The 18,255-nt window shown below is 42.3% G+C and overlaps 1 protein-coding gene across 1 annotated transcript in view; it reads left to right on the top strand.

The window, feature by feature from the left end:
• Positions 1-18,255, top strand: part of LOC102374051 (neural-cadherin-like) — a 77,360-nt gene that overhangs the window by 45,591 nt on the left and 13,514 nt on the right. Inside the window, exons 17-27 of the mRNA XM_025199421.1 lie at positions 1,108-1,391; positions 2,806-4,423; positions 5,983-6,076; positions 7,307-7,491; positions 8,977-9,209; positions 10,577-10,854; positions 14,404-14,618; positions 15,003-15,130; positions 16,555-16,682; positions 16,814-16,931; positions 17,021-17,201. Coding sequence (XP_025055206.1) covers positions 1,108-1,391; positions 2,806-4,423; positions 5,983-6,076; positions 7,307-7,491; positions 8,977-9,209; positions 10,577-10,854; positions 14,404-14,618; positions 15,003-15,130; positions 16,555-16,682; positions 16,814-16,931; positions 17,021-17,201 — 3,462 coding nt within the window. The remainder of the gene's footprint in view (positions 1-1,107; positions 1,392-2,805; positions 4,424-5,982; positions 6,077-7,306; positions 7,492-8,976; positions 9,210-10,576; positions 10,855-14,403; positions 14,619-15,002; positions 15,131-16,554; positions 16,683-16,813; positions 16,932-17,020; positions 17,202-18,255) is intronic.

Genomic DNA, 18,255 nt, shown 5'->3' with positions numbered 1-18,255 from the left:
TCCCTAGCAGTTTCCCCTCTTTAGGAGCAGGGCACCTCAGTGCTCTGCGACATATCCATATCCTTGTTATGGGATAAACTTGCCAAAAACTGGTGCCAGTTTGAGAGCAGCTGTGAAAAAGTTAATACTGGACAGTGCCCCTACCCTGCCCTGCTTCCTGGCAGATGGAGAGAAGCTGTCAGCCATCTTATAGTACAGTGTCTGGTGAAGGAAATCAGATTCCTAGCTTAAACATACCATTTTTTAATGCTGATTGTTTTTAATTTTTTTTAGGAAAAAGGCATATGTAGTATGTGACTAAATATGGTACAGTATTTGAAATGCCTGCAATCTCATCTTGCTGACTGAAAGTAAATATGGTATTTGGAATATAGTCCTTTCTTTTTCTCAGAGTCTGTCAATAGCTGGTCCTGTCATTTCAGTAACATGGATAAAAAGTGGTAAACTTAAAACATTGAAAATTGTTTTTTCCTCCTACTGATAGCATGAGTGTGTGTATGTGCATGTGTACATGTGCAACACACAAATAAAAATTATATTCATATTAAAACATGCTGTGTGAATTTTGTTTACCCTACCTCAAATGGAAGTGAAATGAATTTTAATACATCTTTTTTTTGTGGGGGTGGGGGGGAGGCAGGATGTAGGATGGTGATGGTTTGTCTTGTTTCAAATGAAAAGTAGCTTATCTTGTGAAGCACGTAAATTTTGTTAACTTTTCCAAGCATTTTGCAACCATCAAAAGCAAATATTAGGATGGTAAAAAAGAATCCTTTTTTTCTGAAATATTTTCTTTTAAACCTTACTGAGGGTTTTTGATATTTGAGCACTACCTAGTGGCAAAAATAAGTGAAGGAACAGTCACAACAGACATTTGAGTTCAGTGTAGAAAATATATTAAACAAAATGGCTTCTAGCATTTAATAACACTTTACATTTTTCAACAGCAAATGAATAGACTATTTGGTCTACGATTAAGTAACTTCTTTGTTTCATTTTGTTGATTTTAACATGCTTGAAAATTACTCTCATTAACTATGCTCTAAGAGGTAGCTTACAGTATGGAATTGTATGTAGTAGTAATTACATATTTGCTATTTCGTCTAGGGGCAAATGCCAAAATAAGATACCAGATTACATCAGGGAACACAAAAGGAGCTTTTGATGTAGAACCTGAAGTGGGAACAATCTTCATTGCTGAACACCTTGACTATGAGCAAGAGCAACGCTATGAGCTCCGGCTTGTGGCTTCAGATGGCAAGTGGGAGAACCACACACTCATTGTCATCAATGTAATCAATAATAATGATGAAGCTCCAGTCTTCAGACAGAATGAGTACCATGGCAGTGTCAAGGAGGAACTTTCAGATCTGCCGATAATGGTTCTCAAGGTAAATCAGTTTGCATGTAGAAAATCCTTTTTCTACCTCCTGAAGTCAGCCAAGCTAGAACTACCTACAGCCAGAGCTCAAACAACATCAGCTGCTTTCTTTAGAAATGCATTCATCTCGGTGAACTCTGAAGTGGCACCTTAGAAACTAACTGGTTCAGGAGGCATGAGCTTTCATAGGTGACAGCTTAATTGGTTAGATGCTATGTTTCATTCACCTACAAAGGCTCATGCCTCCCTGAACCAGATAGTCCTCAGGTGTCAACTTGCCCTGACTTCAGACTAACATGGCTAATTAATTCACTCTACCTGAAATATTTGTGCCTGTTCAAAAGGCAGTATACAACCCCTGACTTACTGGTCAGATGCTGCAGTCAGCAAGGTGGGGCTGCAGGTATTGTTCTCCAAATTCGGAGATCCTGCAACTGTCTTTATATAGCTTCCACTCTTGCAAGATGAGAGACCAGTTAAATCAATTGCCTGGAGGACGAGAAGTTTCTTACTTGTATGGGAACTGAGATTGTTAAAGGTGCATATGAACAATACATGTTTTGCAACCTACTCCTCTGTCCCCTCTGCCTCTGTATTCTATCCACTTGGACTTTTGGTGGTTCAGAAGACTGAGACATTGTTAGTACATTCTGTCATCAGTCTGAGATGCACTAACTCTTAAGGGGGTTTTGCACTACTTAAATACTGTAGGACAAAATGTCTTTGGGACATGAGCTCTGTGCACCAAGAAAAGAATGCACATATGACAAGCCATGTCAAAGAACTCCAGTTACTGTACAGGTCAATATCTTCTCATTTCTCTTCCCAGCTGTGACAGACTTCCTTTTGTTACCCTGGGCCAAATCACTTCCACTTGCTATGTGCTTTGACTTCTCCCTCTGTAAAATGAAGAAGCGCACCTACTTCACAGGTGTTGAGGGTTAATTCCTTAGTATGTGTGAAGTTCTTTACTATCCTAGAGTGCTGGGGGAGACTGGAAGTGCCAAAAATATGTATGTAGTGGTCTCAGGCCTGGGGAGAAAAGGATCTAGGCACTTGCTAACCTTCTCCTGTCTGCTCCTGTATCCCATCTGGTACTGGTTTACTACATACACTTGCTCCATTGTTCCACTACTACTACTGCTACCTAACTTTTCCTGTAGATTTTTGTCCTCCTTCCCCAATGCACTAGTCTGTAGAGAACATGCACTATCAGTTTACTTCTGTAATCCAGCCATAATCTTCACTGAAAGGATCCCTGACCACAATGACTCAAACCAATAGATGTTTGCTTTAACAGTTAAATTGCACATTCATGTTCTTTATTAGGCCTGCATAGTACCAGCTGCCCTCACTAAAGATACAGTAAGTTTCTATTCTTTCCCTCTCACATACTTGCACATGCATGCTGTGGTTTGTTTTAGGTTTTGGCAACTGACCCTGATCAAGAAGCTGACCAGAGTGCCCTCTGCTACACACTGCATGGACAGGGGGCCAACAGCAAGTTCAGTATTAATGAGTACACGGGAGAGATCCATGCCAATAAGAAGCTAGACCGTGAGAAGCAATCCATATGGCACTTTCTTGTTCTTGCTACAGATGAAAATGGGGAGGGTCTGACTGGCTTTACAGATGTTATCATAGAAGTGAGTGATGTGAATGACAACCCACCTCTTTTTCTTTGCATGTCAGATGGCTGTTTTGTGGGTCATGTTCCTGAAGGCTCCCCAGCAGACACTGCTGTAATGGACATGACTGCTATAGACCTCGATGACCCTAAAATGGGATTGAATGCAGTGCTAACTTACAGAATTACTCAAAATGTCCAAAATGAAATAAACCTCAACTTGTTTTCAGTCAACCCAGATACAGGCACAATCTACACTGTGCTCGGATCTCTAGACCGGGAGAAAGAAGACAAATACCTTGTGGTAGTTGAAGCAAAAGATGGTGGTGGACTTGCTGGGACAGGTACTGCCACCATTTTGGTATCTGATATCAATGACCATGCTCCAGTCTTTACACAAAGGCTGTACATGGCTTTCGTCTCTGAGAATACAAGTGTCAACACAAAGATCACAGTGGTATCTGCTATGGACAGAGATGAGGGAGAAAATGCTGTGGTGAATTTCAGTATTCTTGATGGAGATGTTGATAATAAATTTTCCATAGAGACTGATAAGATCAACAGGCATGGGACTATTCGACTGAGGAAACAGATAGACTTTGAGAAGCCTTATGAGAAGGTGTTCAATTTGACTCTGAAAGTTGAAGACGTGAACTTCTTCAGCACTGCTTACTGTGTGGTGTACGTGGAGGATTCCAATGACCATGCACCTGCCTTTTATCCCCAGTTCTATGAAGTGGCTGCTCTTGCTGAGAATGTAGCTCTTGGTACCAGAGTTGTCCAAGTTTCTGCTGTTGATTTAGATTCTGGACTCAATGGAAGGTTCTCTTATCACTTGTTAGACAGTTCTGACCCAAGTGGGCAATTCTCCGTGAATTATGATGGTTGGGTTGTGGTTGAAGGATTGCTGGATCATGAGGCCATGCCACAGTACCACCTTGTAATCACTGCCACTGATATGGGACAGCCTGCACTGACTGGCAGTGCCACTGTCTTTGTGGCTCTGCAGGATGTAAATGACAATGAGCCAGAGTTTGAGGCCCAATACAACCCAGTGATTTGGGAAAACGCTGCTCCTCCACAAATTGTCCAAATGAATGAAACTTCCACCTTGTTATATGCTAAAGACAGAGACACTGCAACTAATGGACCACCTTTCTCCTTTCACCTACTCAATGATTTAGGCAACGTAGATCTCTTTAACTTGCACGATTTCCACAATGGAAGCGCTTTGCTTACTGCATTGCGTACCTTTGACAGGGAAGAACAGAAAGTGTTTTACCTTCCAATCCTGATCACAGACAGTGGGGCCCCACCTATGAGCTCAACCAACACACTAGCAATTAATATTGGGGACCAAAATGATCATCCTCATTCTGCTGGCCATGTGGAATTCCTCATTTACAGCTACAACGGTATTTGATTTGAAGCTTGTTTCACAGTGTTTCATTCAGATCAAGAGAAACTGGTGTGAGATGCAGATGTCCTCAGCTCATTCCTGCCTTACACCTGATGGTTCCATAGTATCCCAAATAGCTAGTATATTTGATCAGGGCAGATTATGAAGTGTTTATAAATAGATAATGCCCTGTAGTAGATAAATACTGGGGGGTTGTTTTTTGCTTTTTAATGGGGCCTTACAATTTGGGTTGATTTGATGTAATGTGGGTGGCTGCTGTTTGCCCACAATGCCTCTGTTGTCTTTAGCAATCACCAAGAAACTTTGTTCCTACTCTGGGAAAGTGGAATATTGGAATATTAGTTCCAATTAATTTGGAAACCTTTTCAGAAACAAAATTGTTCTGCTTTGTCAGCTCTGAAATTTTGTCTTACACCTATTTAAAAAAAGATCCACGATGTGCAGCAGAGTAAGGACAGTTTTTTGCCCTTCATGTTGTCTGTCTTATTTGGATTTTGCAGGAATTGCACATCACTATAGAACACTGTCTTATATGCAAAACATGTTTGTCAACTAAATACTGTCACCCAGAGCCAGCCTTAGGGAAAATGGAGTCCTCAAAGAACATGTATTTTGGTGCCCCTCCCACAAGTCAGCAGTGCAGCTGCAGGCAGGCAGGAGTGCAGGATGCAGTCTGGCAAGGAGGCAGAACATCATGGTGTGCTAGGCAGGTGGTCAGGCAGGCACTGTATATGGCCCCTCTTGAGTCTCAGAGTGCACCCCACTCAAAGGATCCCTCAGGAAGAATTGGTGGAACCTGTGTATCCACCATTCTTGCCTACAGGTCCAACTGAGTTTGAATACATGTGACTTAATTATGGGATTTTGTGACCAGCACTGCATAGAGACCAAAACATTCTTATTAAAACACATGTACCCTCTAGTAGGAGTGGAGCTTTTAGAGAGAATTTTAAAATAATGCTGTCTATATTTTTTGTATCTTTATAAATTCTTATCATCTCTTGAAGGTAACATAAGTAAGCCTAACTTCTTTCAATATCCCTGCGCCAGCCCAGGGGTTTTCTGCCTTGGTCTAGTTTCCCAAAAAAACACACTCTCTTTTGAAAAAAGGCTTACTTTTACTTCAGAGTTCAATCATTATTCTGATTAACAGACCTTTTCCTGTCATTCTGAAACTAGTTTATTTTAGGTTGGCTGGAAACTAAGGCTAAATAATCAAGACTAATGGTTCTGACATTGTCCTCTAACAATTTTTAGAAGTATTTGCTTAAGGTGACTTATCATTTTCTTCTTGCCTGTTTTCTGAGACAACCTCCTGTTGAGATGATAATCAATGGTGTCATATAGCAAACAGCCACATCAACATAGGGTATTCAGAAATTATTACAGGTCTATTCCAGAATTGTCACAAATACTTATATGGAGATTTTTAAATTTAAGATAACCCACTAACATTATAATTTTATGTTTGTTTTTATGGCAAGCATGCATTCACGCATATGTATAAATGCGAGAAACTTGTAGTTACGTCACTTGTATATTTAATTATTTCAGGTAATCTACCCACAATAGTGCTGGGCCAGATCAGTGCACCAGATGAAGATGACTGGGATCACAAGACGTATCACTTTGAAGAAAAAACATCAAGGTATTTAAAAGGCATATAAACTTGATGAAATGAGTTTTAAAACATTTAAAAAAATGTAAGGTTCTAAACTTTTTTTGTTGTTTTTTTAAAGAGCAAAAGTGCCACAGTATATAGACTTCCATTCAGTGTGTATATAGTGCTTATATGCAGTTCTCCAAATGCCTTCTCACACTGTATGCTCCAAATTCAGTCTTTTCTGTTGCATCCTGGTCCAGCATTTGCAGAGATGAAATGTTCTTCCCTTGAAGAGAAGAGCACTTTTCATAGTTTCAACAAGCAGAAGTCATGCTACGTGTTGATGTATTCAGAGAAGTGGAAGATCTTTCATCTTTTCTAGAAGGATAGTGGCTGCAATGTCAAAATTTGTTTGGGAGGAGTAACTTGAATACTACCCAAAATACCTCTGTGGCTTAGGGAGCAAGTTTCTGAAAACAGAGATCAGGATTTTGATTGGCAGCTGTTGACAGCAGATCATATAGGTTTAAGACTAGGGCCTTGGGCTTATGTATGTGCCTAATTAACAAGCCAGAATGCTAAATCTCTGATTAAAGTCCTATCCAGTGCTAGTATCAGTAGACCACATAAGAGAAATAATTCACAAATGGCTTTCTCATCTCTTCTTAACTGAAGAAACAATGTTTCAGTGCCACTGCTTGTTTTGTGAAGCTTTGTCTTCACTGGGAGGTTTTGTACTAGGCTGATGGGATTTGTGCAAATGTACAGGTGTATAGGTGACTTGGACCAGTGCTGTTTAACTGTTTGGATGGAGGTAAACTGTACTTTAGCATAAGAATTTGCACTGATTTGCAAGGAAGTGGTTGTAACTGTGTAATTGTGTGCTGCCCAGCAAAAGCAGAGGGTCTGCTTTATCTCGTGTCTCTAATGAGTCTTTTACAACCTTAAATCAATGATGGATAAATGTATTGGAGTTCTACTCCATTCTGACTCCTCACTCCCCTTCTGTACCAGGAGTGAGTGGGGGGGATCTATTAGTTCAGTAGCTTTGGTATGGGAATTCTCTCCAGAACAAAGTGGACCAAATAATCCTCCTCTAGATTTTTTTATTTAATCTTTGTATAATCGTTTCTATTTGTATAGCCCTGTTGCTGATGGTCACAGTGGTCAGGCTAATGTAGACAGGTTTTGGAAGTCTTAATCTTTGTTCAGAGCAAGCCTATAGGACATTATCTTTCTGTTTACCTTTTTCCTTTCTCATAACTTCTATTGCAGGTACTTTATCCTTGATGATAACTCAGGGTTGCTGAGTATTGAAGAAGGTATCCCAGTAGGAACATACAATGTAAGAGTGAAAGTTACTGATGACATCTGGCCAGATGTGGTCTCAACAGTACGGGTGGTTGTAAATGAGATCAAAGATGAGTCTTTCCATAATGCTGGATCTATACGAATACAAGGTAAATAATGTAGTGTAATGTCTTTGGCATTTTCACTTTGAAATCTGCCCTGTTTGTATTGATACTGGGCGCTGACAGACGGGCAGCTCCCTGCTGTAACTTATGGTGCTTCACAGAAAGTTCTGTGAGTTACAATGACCCCCTCTCCCACACCCGACCCAACAGGCATTAGCTGTTTGTGGGGGGAGGGAGGAATCAAGCTCCACTTTGGAGCCAATCCAAGGGAGAAAGAGGCTCCCCTCCCCCAGCTCCAGTGCTGTCTGCAGGATGAAAGATGGGGGGCTCCAATCCACCTGCCTGCCTCCCCCATCTTCAGTGAAACCTTGGAAAACCCCAGACCAGAGCTCCCTCTCCTCCTTACCCCCCTCCCACCCTATGGACAGCCCAGCTCTGCTCATGTGCAGGGACAAAAATTAGTTAATGAAGGTGCTCCACTTTGGAATGCCTTCATCTGAACCCTTATTAAATAAGGGTTAATTTGTTGTACAACTTCTGTCAAAGCACGGCTGTAGAATGCTTTCAAGGGGGTGATTGCATAACAATTATCACCTCTGTCAGCACCCACTACAATTTTTAAATCCTAATGTTAGGCTTGTCCTCTTTAGCCTTTACTATTCTCTTTACAGAGATTTGAAAATGCATGTTTATGTGTACACTTGCTCTATCTTCCTCCTTCAGCATGTATTCTATGCAAAACAGGAATTAGAAGACACTGCAGTAAGTGTTAGTCTGACATCAAAGATAAGATGACAAAGTATTTATATGTCAAATAGAATTTATTCAAGCAACTCTCCTCAAACCTCAGCTCCCAAGTGATTCAAATCTTTGTGTAAAGTACAATAATTCTAAACTTGTTACTGCGTTAGAGAGAAAGAAATGGCAAGTAAAAATATGAGCCTCATGACAACAGTTCTGACACCAGTATAAAAAATTCTAGAGTGCAAAGAAGAAAGGCTCATCTACACATGCACTTTACTGCAGAGTTGACTAAGTCAAGTGTCATCATCCACACACGCACTAGTATTAGGGTGCAGTAAATTAACTCTTATGGAAAAGTAATTAACTGCAATCAAAGACTTGTAGAGACAGTGACTGCAGGGCGCAAATTACATCCAGTTAGCCCAGCCAGGTGGGGACCAAATCTCTGGCTTCTGCCAGCCCCTCCACCACCCAGAACCCAGGGCTGGCTCCCAGAGCTCTGCCAGCCTGTGGCTGCTCCACCCTAGTTCTAATTGCTGCTGTCCTGGGTGCATGTGTACACACTGTGCCCAGGAGCAGTTAACTCTGTTGCAAACTGCTTCGGAGTTTATTATGTTGCCTTAATAGCATGTGTAATTGCACCCAGTGTGTCAAAGAAGGTTATAGAATCAGTTATGTAAATATAGCTGCTCTGGATCTCTGCTGCTTCCAGTTCATAATCACACGTTAGATTTATTTTTTAACCTCAAAGATGTAAAAGTGTTGTATTTTTGCATTTGGTTACAGGTATCACTGCAGAGGACTTTATATCTCAGTATTCTGGGAGAGAGAGTAAATACAACCAGATGAAGAAGTTTCTTTCAGAAATCATCCCGGCCCAACTTGAAAACATTCATATTTTTAGTGTCTTGAATGTCCCAGGTCAAACCCAGGGGGTTGATATTTGGTTTGCATTTTGTGGGCCGTCATATTATAAAGCAGAGAAACTTAATGGTTATGTGGCAGTGTTTAAAGCACAGGTATGTGATTTGTTTCCCTTTTCATGAACTTCTGATTCTTACTGCATCTATTAAAATCTGATACCTCTTACCTAGTGTAATGTTTCCTTTGAATCATCAGTGATTTGGGAGGTGGGAAGTACCAAGCTGTACGTTGCAATATTTGACTCTCCTAAATTAAATGTATTTCTCTGGCACTTTGGCTAAAAATTTCAAATATGCATGCTTGGAAATTTTGTCTTAAGATCACATTTAGCATCCAAATAGAAATTATCTAATTTTCTGATGTGTAGACTCTAGGAGAAATGTCTGAATATTGGACTCTCATTTAACTGTTAACAGAGATGTCAAAAAATATGTCTTGCAAGCCAGATCCAGTCAGCAGAGCCCTATGACCTGGCCTGTGGATCTCAAACCAACCTCACTCACTTCATGCAGCATGTGCCAGCCCCAGCTCTGTACGCTCCATGTGGTGTGCAGAACTTAACCTTGTGCACATGTGGCACCTGCACCAGACCAGCCCTGCATACCCGATTTGTAGCCAATCTGTATTGGGCCCATGAGCTGGCCCTGCACGCCACATGCAGTGCATATGGCATGTGGGGCTGTGGCTGCGCATGCATTGCATACTGCATATAGTGCACAACACCAGGGCTGGCATGCATGCTGCACACAGGGCCAGTCTATGGGCCTGATCTGGCCCACAGGACCAAATGAGTTTGAGACCTGTGGTTTAAATTTAGGCACACAACATTGAAAATTTTTACCCTTAGGCTATTGAATTTCCTATAGGATCTTCAGAATATTCCAATCTTCAGAATATACAGCTCCTTCTGCAGAGGCTATGACATAGTCCAAAAGTGGGGTGTGCATAATTCTTGATATTTCTCTCCCCCCCACTTTTGTCTCTCTATTGAAAGGCTCTGTAACTGGAACTCCAATGTTTAGTCAAACATTTCATCTTTCTCTGATCAGAAAGCAGAATAACCTTGTTCTTTTAGAGAAATGTGGGAGTTCTCTTTTTTGTTTTGTTTTTAAAGTGGTTTAGATGTTTACCTAAATCTCCAGTTATTGCTGCAATTAAAGTGACTTTAATTGCAGACACCATGCTATGTGTTAGGTGCCAAACTTAGGTGTAGGGGCCTAAATGTAATTCTCTCCTACCTTGTTTGAGTCCCTGAAAAAAAACATTAGTGTGTCTACTTTTTTAATATGCTATTGTCTTAGTCTTAAGGCTAATATAGGAAAAAGCGGCAAGGAGGGGAGGACCCACCTCTCTTTTGGATTAATAGTTAAGAGGCAGTTTTCCAAGACTGTAATTCTGACACTTAGAAGTACTGAGCTTCTCAGTGAAAAATGATATCAATAAAACAAACTTTCTTCTACAGCTGCAAAACATCTTGAACATGAACATCACACAGGTTGGTGTAGATGAGTGCAAGACTGCAAATTGCACTCGCAGCACTGGCTGTGTCAGCACATACAATTACAGCCGTGTACCCACTATCACTACTGCTGGAAATATCTCGCTGGTGTCTATTACAGTCCTGACTAGTGCCTTGTGCATCTGTGCTGCTCGGGAGAGCCAGCATCTCTCTTGTTCTGCATACTGGACAAACCCATGCTTTAATGGTGGCACATGTATAGACACTGACTTGGGTTACAGGTTAGTAAAGTTTTCCATGGCACATACTTCTAAGTCAATTGTAGGAAGGATGTGTGGATGTATATTGTTAAAGCACATCTCATCTTGTACTGGCTGCTGTGTTTGCAAGCTCAGAATAAAGCAGGACCATGCCCCAGGAGTGACCATGATGCCCCTTGGTGGCCACATGGTTCCTGCCTCACCCATCTCCCAGTGTACCCTCCCTTTTCCTGTTCCTGCCACGCCTCAATGGAATTGTTTTTCTGTTGTAGAAGGGAGGCTGCCCCAGGGTCCCTAAGCAACCCTAGCCTGCCTTGACAAGTGAGTCCCACCTGTACCCAGCTGACCCCTAGTCCTGTTCTTCAGTGCCCTATGTGGGGCACCCCTTGGCCCTGTCAGTGCTCCAGGGCACCAGTTGCCTTAAACACTATTTGTGGCCGCCTTCTGCCCCTACAACCATGCCCATGCCTTTCAGGTATTATTCTAGATCAGTGGTTTTCAACCTGTGGTCTATGGACCCTATGGGGGTCCACAGATCATTTCTAAGAGGTCCGCAACTTATGACTCCTGATTAATCAAAAGTATGTGAATACCATACTTAAAATTCAATGGGATCTGTACCTTCAGTCAAAATTTCCAAAGGGGTTCACACCTACATTTGAAATTTTTTAGGGATCTGCAAGTAAAAAACGTTGAAAACCACTGTCTTAAAGTAACAGGAGTCCTCTGGCTCCCTGTTACAAAAGCAAAGACGTCTCACCTTTCTAGAAGGTACTTACGTTCACTACTGATCTGTCCCCCCTGCTCCCCTCTGTGGTGTCAAAGTGCAAGAAATGCATATTCTGTGTGATCTAAATGTATTTTATTAGTTGGTTTAACTAGTTGCATAGCACATCAATGACAAACTCTATTTCTGCTTTTTTATTTTTTTATGTTGGGCATGGGAGCGGGGTGACCAGTCTTCATCTACAGCATAATGGCAAACTTGGAAGATGAGGAAGTGATACCTTCAAATGTGTGACAGTTTTTTCATTGCAGGGAGGCCCAAGAATGTGTGTGCATTTCACACCTGCTTTGCTACTTCTACCCTCCCCACCGACACTTGACTGTAGCCATCCCTACAATGGAAAGGCAGCAGCAACTACCCAATAGTTCTTACCTTAATTTCCCCTTTGTATATCAGCGGTTCTCAACTTTTTCAGATCCAAGGCACTCCTCTAAAAATTTTCAGAATTTAGCAGAACCCCATTAGGAGCTGATATGAATATTATATTATAAACATTGTTTTTATTATTAACTAGTATATTATTCATGGATTATAGAAATTATAATTATACCTTATTCACTCCTTCAGGCAGCTGGCAGGGAGTGCTTCCCTAGTTCTGTCTGACTGAACACATGATCTAATTCCAGTGCAGCAGCAGACTCCCTACACATGGCTCCAGGTCACTAATGGAGATTGGGAACCACTGGCCCAATTTCTTCCCTTAGATAACCCAGAACAATTCTGCCCTTCCCTTCCCTTCCCTTCCCCTTCTCCCTGCCCCCCACCCCCCAACTCCAGTATTGTGGCCCTAATGAACAGAATCCAGGAACACCCAGGCGGCAGCAACAAGGTGCTGAGCTGCATGCACAACACATGAAAAGCGCTGAGGGGGTAGGAGCAACAGGGTCTAGGCAAAAGAACACATGAGGCCTAGGAGGGAAGAGGGGGGCCAGCCAAGGGGTGCCAGGGCATGGTCACTATCACCACACACCTCATTTTTCAGGAGGCACGTTAGAGCTGAACCAGCAAGAGCTGCATATTGTAATTCAGGCAAGCATAGTTTTTTGCTGCAGCTACTTCTCAGTTCAGCTCTGACCTGCCTTTTGAAAATTGAGGCATGCTTCACAGCTTCACCTGGCAGCAGTGGTGGTGGTGCTGGCATTGTGGCACCCCTGGCAGGTTCTCGCAGCATGCTGGTTGAGGAACACTTTGTTCCATGTTAAACAGAAATTGTAAAAGCCTTGTCCATGGTACAGTTCTAAACAGGTGCCAGTATACTGCTCAGTTGCATTAAACACAGTATATCTTAGTAAAGGGGAACATAGAGACTCTTCAGAGCTTCCTGCCATTCTCGTTCATTCAGCTTTGAGAATTAATCTTGGGACATTTTTTTACCCTAATTTTCCATGTCTTCCTTGGTGATGGGTTCTCCCTTTGCCCACTTGTCTCTTCTACCGTACGTGCTAGAGCATACAGAAATTTGTGAAGTATGAAAGATGCTCTTCTTTCGCCCAATTAGTCTTGACCCTTCCTTTACCATTTCTACCTCTCTTCTACACTTTCCCTCTTCCCACTTGCCATAATCTATGTTCCCATCATTCTTCATCCCTGCCTAAATCTCTTACACACTATCAAAAAGCCTTTTCCAGCGATGTTTTAGTAATATAAATTAGGGGTGCTCAACTTCTGGCCCACAAGCGAAATGCAGCTTGCTGAACCATTGCATCTGGCCCACGGGGCTCCCCCTGGGTCCAGAAATTTGATAGTGGGGGAGTGGTGGCCATTAACCTTCCCCCCTCCCAAACCCCTGCATGGCTGATCAGTGTGTGCTACACCCCGCTCCCCCATGGGGCCACTTCCAGTTCTGGACCTCCAATCCCTCTCATGGGGCTTAGTCATGCCCCTTTCCCTCCCCACAGGGCCAGATTGGGACCAGGTCATGCCTCCTTCCTCCTGCAGAGCCAAGCTACATTCCCTTCCCTCTGCAGGGCTGCAGCACACCCTCTTCTCTCTCTGTGGGGCCTGGGTTGGGCCCAGCCATGCCCCCTACCCCCCATGGAGCTCGATCAAGCTCCTTTCCCTGTAAGGCTGCATTGTAGGTGGCCTGCCCTCTGACCCCCTCTGCATGACCTGTTGGCACCTGCCATGCCTGCCTTGGGCACCAGACTGGAACCACTGGCTGGATCTGGCCTGTGGACAGACCAGGCACCTGCCAGTCTGGCTTGCCAGGGAAAAAGATTGAAGAGCACTGATATAAACAAAATAGTTTGAAATCCTAGTGGTATTACCAAAATGTAACCGTCATCATCCTAATCACTGTTTCTAAATTTAATCCCTTTTCTATATCCCTTTTCTGATTTGCCTGTTTAGACCATAAACTGTCCAGAAAAGATAACTGTTTCCATATATATTAGTATAAAGTTCAGCATGTGTGCAGGATTACTGCATTAAACCACTATCATGCTAACTAGCCAAAAATCTCTCTTCACTTGACAGTAAACAGTGGTTTTACATATTGCCTTGGTTTAAGAATATTCCAGTTAATAAGATTGTTATGTGGACAAAATGTGAACTGTTAGCTAAAACTAAATTGCACTTGTAAAATAAGTGAGCAACGAACATTTTATGATGTGGAAGATATACTACTAATCACCAGAGACAAGGCTGATTATGAATCACCAAAGTGCAAATAGAGGACTTCTGCTCTGCAATAAGTATTTTTTCTTCCCTAAGGGGTGGTATTCCAAGTTTTCATGCTGGGGATGGAAGAAACAAATTTATTTTCTTTTCCTTTCTTTTTACAGATGTAAATGCCCTCCAAATTTTCATGGACCTGAATGCCAGCAGACAAAACATACCTTCAGAGGGCATGGTTATGCCTGGTTCCCTCCCATCAAGCCTTGCTTTGACAGCCGTATCTCTTTGGAGTTCATTACTGAAGTGGCAGATGGCCTTCTGTTGTACAATGGACCAGTAGCAAATGTGCAATCTGGAGAAGTGGAGGATTTCATTGCATTAGGTTAAAAATATTTTTGGCATGGGAAGGGTGTGAGAGAGAGAGAGGAACTTAGGCCTCCACTTACTGTACTTGTATTTATAATTTTTGAATGCCTTCTTAAGGAAATGTCCTTAGAAAACAATGAAAATGCAAAACAGCCAACTAATACTTCAGTATGTTCATTTTTTATGATTGTTCCTGGCATTAGTTAATGGTACAGATATTAGAGAAAAACACGGTTTTAAAAGATGCAAGGTATATGGGATAGCTTAATCTGTACCTCATTCAAGGGCTAAAGTTATTTTTAAATTTATGTTTAGTTTGCTAGTTCACTAGGATATTAATAGTGATGCGGTTGGCTTTTGTACAGGAAAAGACTTATTCAGTAACATTATTTCCTTTTAGAGCTCTCTGGTGGTGTCCCATCACTAACTCTGAGTCATGGCTCTGGGGTGCTTTTCCTGCAGCTGTCAAAGAAAGTTAATGTTGCAGATCGTCGCTGGCATAATATAAAAGTTTTAAGCAATGGAAAGGCAAGTGTACATACAACTAATCCTACAAAACTTGAGTTCAGATATCTGATATATATTCATGAAATATAGAACTTGTATATATTCAAGATTCCTCCAATAAGCAGCTGGTCTGTCAAAGTACTTTTCTGGTTACCTCATCACCATATTATCAATGTGCACAATTTATTAGTTTGGTTTTCCACCCCACTTGTTGTGGAGGGAACATTGGCTTGCGATTAGGGCCTAGGATTGTGGTAATTTGACCAGCCAAATTCCAGACATTTTCTCAAGTGGCTGACCGATGGGTCTTGGATACACGTTTCTTTTGTAATCTATAAGTGCCCTTATAGAGCTGTAGAAAGCTAGTGTACTTATGTTTAGGCTGTTTGTAGTATGGTGGATCCACCATTAAAAAGTTCCTGTTTCAAGCAGAAACTGCTTTGTATTGCTGCCATTCTGTAGCATTACATGCAATAAATATGTGGACAATTTCATGTAGCACTACAGAGGGTCTTTAGGACCTCCTGCATCCCAGCGCTCCAATCTCCTTCCCCCTTCTAACTGGGGAACAAAGGAGAGCAGCTGGCAGCTATTACAGAGCCATGGCTGCCCTGCTCTGCACCAGAGTGGCAACAGCAGGTTGGGCTGCAAGAGGTGATTAGGCTGCTATGATAGCAAGAGCTGCAGGCAGCTGCAGTAGAGAGGCTGCCTCATTGACAGGCTTCTTTGAGGTGAGGAGAGTAAAGGAGTGGGCCCCTATTGCCACCCAGCTGGAGAGCTCACCTTTGAGGCAACTTTTGTAGTGCTCCAGCCAGGAGGCTGTGCACATGTGCACACCCTGGTAGCACCTTGTTCTGGTAGCATTACATATTGATATGTCTGTCCAAGTCCTGAGGGCAAATTCCTTAATTTTTCTGATCCACCAGCTCGATTTTTATGGTGCTTATGCAACAAGAAGCAAAATTAAAGAGGCCAAAGATATCATTCCTTCCTCTTTTGTGTAGGAGGAATCTCTGCTAATCATAGAGATTGCTCCTTACCTGTGGTGCTAGAACTGCCTGTAAGAAAAGGTGGGGGGCATGTCAAGAGCTGCAGATATGGCATAGCCTGAGGGGAGAGAAGAAATGAGATTCCACTCTACTCCATTGCATCCTGGTTTTAGTTTTTATGCTGGGGCTGGCAGCTGTGATTTAGTTTCCCTACTTGAGCACAGTGAAGTATCAAACCTGCTATACCTGATTCCTCCTTTATAAAATAAGAATCCTGATGTGTAATTGTGCACCTGTGTCGAACTCTGAGATCTTCAGGTAAAAACTTGGTTTTATTTAGTAGATTTTCTTGCATTGTAATTTATAATTAATGGCACTGACCTGTTCTGATAGGTGGAATCAAATCTATAATTTAAAAAAATACAATAATTTTAATGCAATGCAATTTCCATTTAGAAAGTGCAGCTGATTCTTGACCACTGCATAAATGTTACACTTGAAGACAAGGACAATGATCTTAAGGAAATATCTCAGATAGATTCATCAGCCTGTGAAGTTTCAGAAGAGACTCCAGGAACTGCAAGGTAAAAACAAAACAAGATGACAACAAAACTGCAGAAAAGAAAAAGAAAGTAAAGGATCAGATCAGCATGCTCTTAATCTGAGTTGTGTACCACTAATTCTTTTTTCTTCCCTATCTCCCCAACAATGGAAGATTTCTCAGTGTTCACCAACCCCTACAGCTGGGTGGAGTTAAGAGTTTGTCCCATGATTTACAAAGGCACTTCAAAGGATTTGTTGGCTGTATACGGAATGTCATCATTGACAGCAAGGTCAGGCTGTAAGAAAATAGTTTGGTGGGATAACTTTGCTGACTAAAGCTGCTTCAGGTGGTGGTTCGTTCTTTCTTGTCCTTTCTTAGGTGTATGATTTGGAGAACCCTGCAGAGTCTTTAAACAGTGCTCCTGGCTGTGCTCTGACTGATGGAATGTGTCAAAGGGCTGGGGCACTGTCCTGTGGTGTTCATGGCAAGTGTATTGATGAATGGGAATCATTTACTTGTGACTGTTACCCTGGATATGCTGGGCCAAAATGTGATCAAGGTATGGCTAGTTTCAGAGAGAAATTAATCCTAAGGGAGAGAAATGAATCTTTGGAAATAATCAAGACAGATAATGGGATAGATAATTGTTGATACCAGTGTTAGGATGACATTAGTTCAGCAAGTCATTCTTTCCCTCTGAGTAATTTAGATTTGCAGAGATTTCTTTGTTGTTGCACAAAGTAAATGTTATGGATGATAGTCTTAGCTCGACTTGCTTTAACTTGTGTGTGACTTGTTCTCAGAGCATTATTTCACTACTTGTGGGAGTGAAAGCTGGAAGAAATTGCATTCTGAACATTTCTTTCTGTGGCTCATGTACACCATTCATTTCAAGTCTGTTTTTTCTTTAATTCTAAAACAAAGTGCAATAATAACTGCATGTTTTAAGATCTCATGGTGGCCACAGGAGACAAGGGATCGTTCAGTGGTTAAGGTGTCAACTTGGAGATGCAGGTTCAATTTCCTGCTGTCATGTGCTTCCAGTGTAATGTGGGACAAATCATTCCACCATCTTGGCCGTGTCAAGATAAGCATGGCAGTGCGGTATGTAGCACTGCAGACACGTCTGTGGCACCACATACCACACATTCAGCTGTTCTCCATACTGCAAAGTAGTAGTGCAGGGAGGGGTGGTTTTTGACTCTGGGAGATCCCAGGGTAAAAAAAAACGTGGAAAAAAAATGGCGCATGTGGTGGCAGTATGCACTGCCCAAAACCAGAGCCTGGGTGGCTGGAGCCATGCTCCAGCTGCCGGCCAGGCTCCGAGTGAAAGGATTGCTGTTGCTGCAGCGCCAGGAAGCCCCCAGGACCCCAGCTAAGGCTATTGGGGTCAGCCCAGTGCTGGCTTCAGTCTTCCCTACCCACCCGGGGTAACTTGCCATGTGCCAGAGGGCGCATAGGGCAGGCGTTCCCTGGGGACAAGTAGCAGCAGCACAGGGTGTGCTACTGCTTCTTGCCTTGGGGAAGCAAACATCCAAGGATGCCACCCTTGTGTCTGTAAAATGGGAATAATAGCACCTTCTTCCTCCCAGTAATCTTCAGAGGGGGGGTAT

This window comes from Alligator sinensis, unplaced genomic scaffold (genome assembly GCF_000455745.1).
Source record: "Alligator sinensis unplaced genomic scaffold, ASM45574v1 scaffold273_1, whole genome shotgun sequence".
Lineage (NCBI taxonomy): Eukaryota > Metazoa > Chordata > Crocodylia > Alligatoridae > Alligator > Alligator sinensis.
The sequence above is the reverse complement of the archived record's forward strand: the minus strand, read 5'-3'. Positions and strand labels throughout refer to the sequence as shown.